The sequence below is a fragment of the Terrapene carolina genome, unplaced genomic scaffold (genome assembly GCF_002925995.2).
Source record: "Terrapene carolina triunguis isolate 2854851 unplaced genomic scaffold, T_m_triunguis-2.0 Scaffold234, whole genome shotgun sequence".
Classification (NCBI taxonomy): Eukaryota; Metazoa; Chordata; order Testudines; family Emydidae; genus Terrapene; species Terrapene triunguis.
Window position 1 is genome coordinate 16,391,396 of NW_020664585.1, and position 11,472 is coordinate 16,402,867.

The 11,472-nt window shown below is 41.9% G+C and overlaps 1 protein-coding gene across 2 annotated transcripts in view; it reads left to right on the forward strand.

The window, feature by feature from the left end:
- The window catches only part of TXNRD2 (thioredoxin reductase 2), a 48,849-nt gene that overhangs the window by 31,828 nt on the left and 5,549 nt on the right, over positions 1-11,472 (forward strand). For both annotated transcript variants that reach the window (XM_024217896.3, XM_024217897.2), the window contains exons 12-15: positions 3,552-3,688; positions 9,672-9,767; positions 10,031-10,123; positions 10,831-10,902. In XM_024217896.3, the coding sequence (XP_024073664.2) occupies positions 3,552-3,688; positions 9,672-9,767; positions 10,031-10,123; positions 10,831-10,902 (398 nt within the window). The remainder of the gene's footprint in view (positions 1-3,551; positions 3,689-9,671; positions 9,768-10,030; positions 10,124-10,830; positions 10,903-11,472) is intronic.

The following is an 11,472-nucleotide window of genomic DNA, read 5'->3' on the forward strand; positions in this document are numbered from 1 at the left end:
ATCATGGTAGACAGGATTCCTTTACTGCAAAAATGCTTTGTCAGTCCCTGGTGTGAAGCTGTCAAAGAAATGATGGGGGGCAGAATAATTCCAATTTCCAAGGAAGCGGTAAAGGAGTTATTACAAAGTCCTACTGAGGTGATATAAACAACCCCCTTTATCACCACTAGGAAATCTTCAATGAATAGACTGCTATAGGCATACCCACAGACCTGTGTTGTGGTTTGTTTGTTTTTTCCTGTCTCTGCCTATTACTGTGGCTTCTCCTGACAGTAGTTGGTGGTACTGTCGACATGATGGTGCCATATGCGCCAACTCCGTGGATGCTAAAAAAAATAATGCGTGCTCTGCACCCACGGATCAGCACCTCCTGTCCACCGATGGCCCCGCCTATCAGCTCCTCCCCCTCCGTCCCAGCACCTCCCGCCACGATCAGCTGTTCAGTGGCATGCAGGAGGCGCTGGGGGGAGGAGAAGGAGCGGGGGCAGGGAGAGGCAGGGCGGGGGTAAGGACTTGGGGCAAGGGGTGGAACGGGGGCGGGGCCTGGGGCAGAGCGGAGGTCGAACACCCCCCGGCAACCGAGGAAGATGGCACCTATGGATGGTGCAACTGGGCTGCCTCTAGGCTCATTGGTCACAGCAGTGACTAGTGCCGCATGGATCTGATTGTGGCTGAGGAAAATTCACTCTAAGAGCTGCTCACTGGGAGACATCATGTAGGCTCTGGTGGCAACATTTAGTGTATGACTGACCTGCTGTTTGTCCCAGAGGGGAATATGTGGTTTATCCCAGAGGGGAATATGTGGTTTATCTGTTGATTTCATTAGCTCAGTTGACTGACAAGTTCCTTCAGGAAGCCACTCTGCCAAGGCTTACCTCAAACATTATTTTCTGTACAGACAGCAGGGGAATAGGGCCAGGGATATATCTGGTTTTCAGGGAGACATGGTTACCCTATTTGTTGGTTAAAAGTGCTATTGTCATGTTCATTCACAATTATTGAAGGGTTGGGTGGGATCATGGCGGGCAAGAGTCCATTAGCCATTGTTTAAAGGTGGAACAGGCATCTGTATCTTTCTTTTTCTAGAACGGTGGCACAATATGTTGCAGTTCTGATTTAAAAAAAAAAAAAAAAGCTACAGCCAGCCCTGTGCCCTATATGCTTTCATAGGCTCATTGTTTTTCAGAGTTCAAGGCGGTGGTCATCTTCAGTGTTTGGAACTGTGATTAAAAGCATGTGTGCTGACTTTGTAAGAGAGGCCATTTCTCTGCTTTGATTGGTGGGGTTTGGAGTGTGCTTGGGTTTCCTCTTCCTGGGAAGAAGCTGTAAACTGATACTTTCCTAAAACTGTACTTTAAAAAAAGTTGAAACAACCTTGAGAACTTAAAAATAATTTATCAAAAACAATTAGCCGTACTACCTAACATTAGGAAGACATGTTAGCGACTGCTTTAATACTGCAGATAGGTGAATGTGGGGAAATGTTAGGGCTTCCTAAATTTGGGATTAGAATTAATCGAGCTACTTGGCTGCATGTGAGAGAATTCATGAGCCAAAGGCTAATACAGTTGATCTGAAGTAAGATTACTAAATGTAATTCTAGTTTGTGAATGTGAGCCACTGGAGCTGGAAGCCAATACAAATTCAACCTAGTTGAATATTTTATTACTGCTTTCATAACTGCACTTGGGCAATGTAGTTGGGCGTGCAAGGGAGTTTCAGAATGACCAGCAAAGCATACTTTATGTAATTCTTTAGCTGCTAATACAAAATACACATGTTAAGGTAGATTGGAATTGAAAAGCGAAGTGTTCTGCAGATTTGATAAACTCCGTTGTTTTTTGTCACAGTGCCTCAAACTAATCTATTGATGAGGTTAGGAGTTGGGTGACTTTTTTTTAAATGTCTGCTGTTGCGTGCTAAGCTTTCTCTTGGCTCAGCCTGGGCAGGAAAAAGGGGAAACTAGAAAACCCCATTAGCTGTCCATTTGCAGAATATCCAGGCTTTACTCTCAGTACACAAAGAAATACAACGGTAGGAAGTTGTTTCACATCCGAGCCAAGATAAGGTCCTGGAGGTTTATTATTTTTGTTGCCTGATAGCATCGGGACTGTGGAGCAAGGGGCAGAGAAGGAACAGCAGATCAACATCCCATGGGGACAACAGAAGGGAAGACAGACAGATAGCCAAGTGCCGACAGCTTCAGTCAGTACTCCCAGAGGAAGTGTTGGTTTCACCAGATGAAATTAATACACAGAAGTCCTTACTGAGGCATTCAGATGTGACATTGTTTGGGGGGCCTGGTGATATGGCAGATGTGTAAAGCAGTGAATCATATGTTTACATATAATTAGATCTGCACTGACAAGCCAGGTTTTCCTTTTGTTTAATAATTTCCTACATTAACATCAAAGATCTTGTTTTTTATAATGCAAACACATTTCCCTTTTTGTTTTGCTTTGCGTTAACATCAAACACAAAACCGTGGGTTCCACACAAAGAGCACGTGCTCCTGTTCCCTTCCTTTATAGCCTCCAAAAATGGATACAGCTTTAAAAGGAGAAGGAAACTTTCCTCATTTGGATTTCTTCTGCTAATTTATCCTGTCATCATGTTTGTCTTTGCAAACTCTGCTGATACTGGATAACTTGATTCTGCAGGTTACCTTTACAATCATTTATGATTTGTATTACAGTAGAGCTTAGGAACACCCATCAAGGATCAGGGCCTGTTGTGGGAGGCACTGTACAGACTGCTCAGTGGAATGTTGGCAAGCTTTTGATTGACAAGTAGGGTGCTTTCTGCAGTCTTTTGCCATTTAGATTCCAGGCCATAGCCATACTTTATTGGTTATATAACTTAAAAGAACACCATCAACTTAAATTTGTTCCAAGATGAAAACTTTGTCAAAAGAAGCTGTTATAAAACTTAGGGCCAATAGAAACATTGCCACAAATTTTACAAAATGCAGGGAAACCAGTTGTCTTAAAATACACAAACATTCCCATATAATATGTGAGACCCAAACGTTATATCACTAAGAACTTGAAAGTGACGCTAACTTCACTGATTTTCTTTGTTATCCAAACGGAAAGAAATTAAAGGGTAAAGATTGTCAAGGGGTGGGGGGGCGTGGAGGAGGAATAGGATTGTGAAGGGTTCTTTCACTTTGCCTGAATGCTAATTTTCAGAGAAGATGACACTTCAGTTATAAACAATGTGTTGATAACCGCATTTAATATGTAACATTAAACCTTCTGTATTCTGCGTATAATGCAATGGTCTTATCATTTTGTTATGGGATCACTTTCTTGAAAATGATCTTGATAAGGTACTTGTAATGGTATTTTCCTTTCACAAAGAGAAATTCATGTCAATAATTTCCACTGAGAGCTTTACTACTGTCCAACACAGTTTTTGTTTTCCTTCTTGTTAGGTTATTGAACAGCAAGCACCAAGTTCTTGGATACCTTTGACGGAGAATGACAGGGGTTTTTTAGATTAAAGCTGATGAAGAAATATTTTTAACATAAGTTTCTTCATTTCTTAAGGCCGAGCACCTGACACTAAAACTCTGAATTTGGAGACAATTGGGGTGAAAATTAACTCTGAAACTGGAAAGATCATTGTTGATGCCAGCGAAGCTACTTCTGTTCCTCACATTTATGCAATTGGAGACATAACAGAGGTACAATGTCTACATAAACTATTCTACAATAACAGGAAGCCTAACTTTGTTCCTGACTTTTAACTAGTGACCAGATGTCATCATGCTCTAGCATATATACAGTGTTTTGGTCTTTTTCACTTTGTACAATGTTACGCCAGCCACCTGGACCAGTAATTTCCTTGACCAAAATCTTGTGAAGTATCTCTGTATTAGATTATTGCTGATGATTATCAGGAAATGCATTACCAGGTAGAAGTTAATACGAATATCTTTAATATTGTTTTATTCCTTCAAATAAATGTCTTCATGCAGTCCCTGAATTTTGAGTTAAAATATACATAACTACTAGAGCTGAATGAATAATTCTCAACATGTCTATGGAATGACAGTGAAAATTTCAGTGAATATTTGATTTTTTATTGAGTTTTATTATTAATTGTGATTGGTCACATGACCCTTTCTCTTCTCTGGTAGGGAATGCTTCTGGGACAAGAATCCGTATCTGCGAATTTTAAAATTTGATTGCCCCCGATATTTGCATGTGATTCTGCTTCTCTGAACATTTATGCCAAGCAAAACTCAATTGCTCAGAAGCTCATGACAAGAGAACATAAAAGGGGCACAAGCATTCTTGAAGCTCATTCAGTAATTAGTAAAACAAAATGAGCAAAACAAATAGTCACAGATTCTTGCAGCATTAACCCAATTCTAATAATAATCTACAAAATATGCTCTGACAACAGTTTCTTGCACCTGCCAGAGTGTACTTTGCGGCACAAGGCCAGATGTTTTCAGTCACGTAAAGACTCAGAGTGTCCAGGATAAACATAGCATCTAGAAATGAGTTGTCTTTGTAAAATGTATAATTGTGTATGTCTGCATTGTAATCTTTACAGTTTTAGCAAGTACTCTCGCCAGTAAATAAGATTGCTTTGATTCCCAAAGCATATCATATAAATATTTGAGATAGACAATATGTGTAATATATGGGCCTGGTCTTGCAAGGTACAGCGTTCCCTCCGCTACCACTGAAGTTAGTGGCAGTTGAGTGCATCAGTGCTTTTCGGGATTGGTCCTTATATACTTGAGTCATCTTTTTTTTCCAAAAAGCTTTAAATACTGTGATGACATCCAAGGGGTATATACAGTATAAATTGAAAGATCTTTAAACGATTCATGATTCTGCCACATTTAAACAATACAGTTGTCCCAACTCTTCCAAGAGGTATGGTAGGTTACATAATGTCCTGAGGATAGTCGTCCACATTCCTAACTAGGACTCTGGAACCAGACACAGACCTCATAAATCTACCTCTCCACCTTTGACCTCTTTCCCTCCATCTAGGCTCACATCTCTTCCTGTTTGTCTCTCTCTGATGTCTTCTCTGGGATGACCTGTTACTTCCTTTAAACTGTCAAAACTGAACTACTCCTTTCCTCTAAACCCTCCCCCCTCTATCATTGTTGACAACTTCACTATCCTTCCCCACCACTCAGACTCACACCTTTAGAGGGTTATCTTTGATTTCTCACACCCAGACTCTCACCATATCTTATCAGTTCTCCCTCTGTGATATCTCTAGAAGTTTGCCCCTTCCACTCAGTACATCTGTCAAATCCCTGGTTCATGCCATAGTTGTCTCTCCTGACCTCCTGATTCCCCTCCTCCCTCCCCCCCACACACTCCAAATGTATTCTGGGTTGGGGGGTTTTGGCCTCCTTCCTCTGAACCATCAGAGATGGCCACAGCTGGAGATGGGACACTGGACGGGATGTGCTTGTGCTCTGAGGTGGTACTGAGAGTTCTCTCTCTTAGCTGGCTGGTTCTTGTTCAGATGCTCAGGATAGGGCTGGGAAGGAATTTTCTTCCAGGTCAACTTGGCATTGACCAGGGTGCGAGGGGGATCGCCTTCCTTTGCAGCATGATGCGCAACTCGCTTGCCAGGATCATCTGAGTATATCTCAATTAATTAATTCCCTGCCATTGCTCCCTCCTATTCACTGCCTGTGGCACACAATAGTTTAGCCTCCTGAGGGCTGTGGAATACTTTGGTCTACTTTTGGTTGTGGGTGGGTGGCCGGGTGGTAGTGATTGTCTGTGATATGCAGGAGGTCAGACTAAATTATCGGGTGATCCCTTCTAGCCTTAAACTCTGTGGTTTTAACCTTTCTTCTCTTGAATCTCTCCAATTCAGAAGCTAGAGACAGTGTGGGTAGAGCACTGAACTGGGACTCAGGAGACTGGGTTCTGTTCACAATGCTGCTGCTGATCTCCAGTATGACCTTGGGCAACCACTTCAGCTCTCTCCGCTTCGCTCCCCTTCCACACATGGTTTCTTTCCCATGTGACTTTCCCTGCTGGGCTGGGAGCTTCCCCCCTTTTCCTCTACCTTAGTCTCACTGTTCAAAAATGTCAGCACTTAAAAGCTTCATTCATGTTCTACTGTGACTCATGGTCTCTCGTGTCTCTCCTTTTCCTGTTCTGATGCTGTGTCTCTCATTTCGGTTGTAAGCTCCTCAGTGTAGGGACTCTGAATTAAAAATGATATTCTCATTTTTACACTGTGCCAAGCCCACTCGGGGATGAGCACTCTGGGAGTTTAATCAGTGCTCTCCAGATATGCTCAGTTAAGCTCAAATTTATGTACCTCTCTATACAGTCTCAGTGCTTTCATTTAAGTACAGGGGTGGCCAACCTGTGGCTCCGGAGCCACGTGCGGCTCTTCATAAGTTAATATGTGGCTCCTTGTATAGGCACTGACTCCAGGGCTGGAGCTCCAGGCATCAACTTTCCAATGTGCCAGGGGGTGCTCACTGTTCAACCTCTGATTCTGCCACAGGCCCTGCCCCCGCTCCACCCCTTCCCGCCCGCTCCCCAGAGCCTGCTATGCCCTCGCTCCTCTCCCTCCGAGCCCCCTGTACGCCAAGAAACAACTGATTGGGAAGTGCGGGGAGGGAGGGGGAGGTGCTGATTGGTGGGGCTGCCGGTGGGCGGGAGGCCCTGGGAGCGGGCGGGGGGGAGCTGATGTGGGGGTTGCTGATGTATTACTGTGGCTCTTTGGCAATGTACATTGGTAAATTCTGGCTCCTTCTCAGGCTCAGGTTGGCCACCCCTGATTTAAGTAGCTCCCTATAACCCAAGACATAAGAGGGTATGTTGTTCACAGAGTCATAGAATTTAAGGCCAGAAAGGATCATTATGATCATTTAGTCTGACCTCCTGCATAATGCAGGTCAGAGAATTTCATCCAATGTTGAAGTGCGTTTCTGTGGTCGAATTAAGTGATATAATCATTTTACGTGAATACCAAATTGTTTGTTAAAGGATTAATTTAGATCATTGAAAACTGGCAATGCTGTTGGCTCAGCGAGCTGACAGTAAAGTGAAACTCCCAACTTAATTGAATTTCTCTAGCAGATCAAATATCAGGTTTGAAATCCCCATGCACTCTAAAACCATTGGTTCACATCACAACCGGGTCGGCTCGGCCCTTCAGCATATACTGAGAACCATGTATTTTAGTGTGTGTGTGTGTATCCTTTGGATAAGACCTTTTAAAAGAAGGGGAAAAGCCCTGCCAAAGTCCTTCTTGCTGTATGTGAACATTGGTGATCGCCGCCCCCTCCTCCCCCCCGCCCCCCATCCTGCCCATAAATGTAGGGTTTGCCACAGGGTCCTTGGCCAGCATTGCCCCTCTCTCTGCTTTTGTACAAGGTCTTGCACACTGGTTTTCCACCAGTCTGCTCCCCCCAAACGTAGTTGGCAGCATTTCGGTGGCACTCCAAGTATACAGTTTGTGACGTGCATTAGGGTCCTTTGAGATGCAGGGCGCATTTGACAGCTGTTATCTCTTAAAAGTCATTCTCGGCCCCCATTTCCCAAACTCTTGTTGCATAGACACTAACTTGCTGCTAAATATTAAGAGTTCAATGGAGAGGTTTATTCACAATTTAAGCCCCACTCACCTATTCAGAATGAGTATTGTCACTTTTAAGAGACGTACTTGGCTGGTGCAAATGTGGAATTGTGTGTGCATGGTTGTGCTCTTGTTTGGAAAATTAGACCCTAAATTCATCTGAACTATTCACTTGTATAAACTTCCCAGGGGTGCATCCAGTGCTCTTGAAAAGGTCTCAGAACCCTTTCAGTGAATAGTGGTTTTGTTTGGGGTTTTTTTTTAACTGACAAGTGAAATCTCATTAGTTTCTTCGTTATCAGTAATCGTGAGAGGGGTTGAGGTGGTAGATTTTTATGTCTGAGTTGGCAAATATATGTGACAGTTTTGCAAGTCTGGTATAAATTTTATGCTTGTTAAAATCCTCTCTCCTATATCATTCTTACTGAAGAAGCATACTACGTGCTACAGAGAAGTGTTGTTATAATGATGTTTAACATACGTGGGAGCCACTGTAAATCCACCTTTTTCAAAGGGCGTTGTAGCAACTGTAACCGGGTGGAAGGTACAGTATGTTGCTTTGATAGGGTGTTCTGAATAGAAATAAGACCAAAAAAATGAGTCATGTTAGAACAAATATACAGCACTTCAAAGCTTTTAAAATTCTCCTAGGAGGCCTTAAATGTGTAATATGTTGAAAGGATTCTTATGAACAATTCAAATCAATGATAATCAACTGAGTAGTTGTACTCATGACTGCAAAGTGAGTGTTGACTTCAAATATTTACCAGGGAACGTCTTAAAGCTGTTGTTTTATGAGAAATTGTGCTTTATCTGCATGGATGTTTTAGTAATTAGTTGGGTTTTGTGGAATGCATGGCAGTGCTTTCACAATTTTATCTCTCGTTCCAATCTTCTATTCATTTCTGGAATGCCAAAACAACATCTGTATTTCCTGCTACAGAAATGATTGGCAGACATTTTTCAGGCATATGTGTGTAAGAAAAAACAAATGGCAAACTTCATCTGGTAAATGACATTTACAGATCTTGGAAGCGAAAATGCTATGTTTGAAAAGCCATTATTTGATGGATTTTTAAAAAAAAACAAAAAAAGCATGGGTTTGCAGTTCCATGATTTGTCATGGGTTGTGGAGAAAAATAGGCTAGTTTTCATTAACGTATAAAGCATGTGCATCAGGTACAGTATACATAAGTGCTTACAATACTAAATTGTTTGGATTTGACTTTTGATATGGAAGTCTGTGACTCCCTCACTACTCAGTGAGTATTAACATGGAGAATCCAAGTACAAAGGTGGTGCAATGGATGGTAAAGGAGACAAAGAAAACTACAAGAAAATTTGCAGTTCAGCTGAAATGCGTATGTGTGCAGAAGTGATTCACAGTTACTAATATATACATAGAAATCTTATGGATAAGCTGGGAGGTGGGAATTAATCAAAGTGTCATTAGATGCCCCAAATGTTTTACAATAGTCAATAAAAGTTTGAAAAGCTTGGGTGGGTAGAGTGGGAAATCTTGGTTTTGATATTTGCTGAATCCCGTTTCTAAGGTAGTGGTTAGTTGGGAATACCCGGAAGGAAACACAATTAGATTGCAAAAGTATTGGGGCAGCCACCTAATGGCTTTGAGTGAATCTGAGAAGTATGACATCTAGATGGGGCCTAAATCCACCAGCCATGGTCTTTTATAAAACATCAGTGCTACTTCACAAAAAATCTTCCAGCTACTACCTCTTCACTTCCTCACATCATTTCTCCACTTAGCTTCTTGATCTCTTTCCCACCCCAGGCAGACTTTTTCCTGTCCCTGTCCCTTTCCCTTCATGGATTCCTTGACCTTGAATGGACTCTTGGGGCTTGTCTTGACTAGAACCTAAAGGTGTGGTGTTGGGACTTGTTAGCTCACATGTTCTAACACAACCTCTTATCCTAGATGGGATAAATCCTTGGGTATTCACTGCTATGTTTTGACTTCAGACTGCTGGGTTGGGATCGCAAACTCTTGCACCTCTCTAGCTGCCATCACTGGGGAAAACCATGACTTCTGGCCAAAGCTAACTTTTTTTTTAATCTCTTCTCAGGGGCGCCCTGAACTGACCCCTACGGCGATAGCTGCAGGAAAGCTGCTGGCTCAACGTCTGTTTGGCCAGTCTTCAGAACTGATGGATTATGACAATGTGAGTTGTTACTTTTTTTTTTTTTCCAGTATTATTTATAATGGTTAAAAACAAAACCCAACACGCTACTAAATAGACGAGAATCATTTTTTGTAATTTGGGATCCAGCTTTTCAGACTGGGTGCACTGAAACTAGAACTCTTCTCGCTGTTGCAAAAGTCGCCCCATCAAATCACCTATTTTTGTAGCTGCTAAATGCCTAGCGAGTGTCTCTCATCGTATGGTTCGACAGTAACATTTGGGGTTGTTTTATGATGTGCCAGGTACCCACTACAGTTTTCACTCCTCTGGAATACGGTTGTGTAGGACTGTCAGAAGAAAAGGCAGTGGAACATTATGGACTGAATAACATAGAGGTATGAAAATTTTCAATTGTGTAACTAGGACCTGTATAAATAGCTGAGCTTTCTGTGAAAAAGATGTTTTCTGCTCTTGGTCTTGTTTTCCATGTGTACTTTTTATCACAGTAACTGCATATCTTGTAAGCTTTAAAAAGAAATCTAGCCCACTAATTAATGCTGTTCTAAAAACCCATCTTGGTCTATTTGTCTGTTAATACAGCACTAGTGGATACTAGCAATTGTGTATAATAATAATAATAATCATGATGTTGTCATGTCATATGTCTGGTAGTTCTAGAATTAAACAGCTGAGCTACAATTCACTTGCAAACTTAACACCATAAATTTGGGCTTGAATAGGGACTGGGAGTGGCTAGCTCACTACAAAAGCAATTTCCCCTCTCTTGGTATTGACACCTCCTCATCAAATTTTGGGAGTGGACCACATCCACCCTGACTAAATTGGCCTTCAACATTGGTTCTCCACTTGTAAGGTAACTCCCTTCTCTTCGTGTGCCAATTTATATTTATGCTTGTATCTGTATTTTCACTCCGTGCATCTGAAGTAGTTGGTTTTTTTGCCCACGAAAGCTTATGCCGAAATAAATCTGTTCGTCTTTAAGGTGCCACCGGACTCCTCATTGTTTTTGTGGATACAGATTAACACGGCTACCCCTCTGATAGTCTAACAAGGAATCTTAATACTCATATTTCCCAATCAGGTATACCATGCATATTATAAACCTTTGGAATTTACAGTGGCTGAAAGAGATGCAGCTCAGTGTTACATAAAAGTAAGTGTTCAGAACTTTTAACTTTTATTAAAACAAGCGATATGGTCTATATTTTGCCTAAGGAACAAGAAGCATTTGTCAGATTGCAGAATAACTTTCTCAAAATTGATTGGTTCTTTTCCCAATCAACAGCCTTTTTTCTCTAGCCATAGTCTCACACTTCTGATATTCCTCACATAACACTTTACATCTTCAAAGCACTTGACGAATGTTAACGAGTTAGCAGTTCTCACCGCTGATAGAGCGCTCCATAGACAAAACGTTCAGTTCTTAAGGAATTTCTGAATATTTATTCAGATCAGGATTTTATTGTGCCTTCTTTTTTCTTTAAGACAAGGGAGGCAGTTCTTCATCAGCTAAATGTAATCTTTGAATTGTCGTCCCATTTGTCCTTATAAAACAAGCCACAAAGGCCTCCCTGTTTTACACCAGAGCTTCAGACCTGAAGCAAATCTCATTTTTTGGAACAGTTCATTTACTCTGGCCTTGGCTACACTGGCGCTGTACAGCGCTGCAACTTGCTGCGCTCAGGGGTGTGAAAACGCCCCCCCCCCCCCCCCCCCCCCCCCC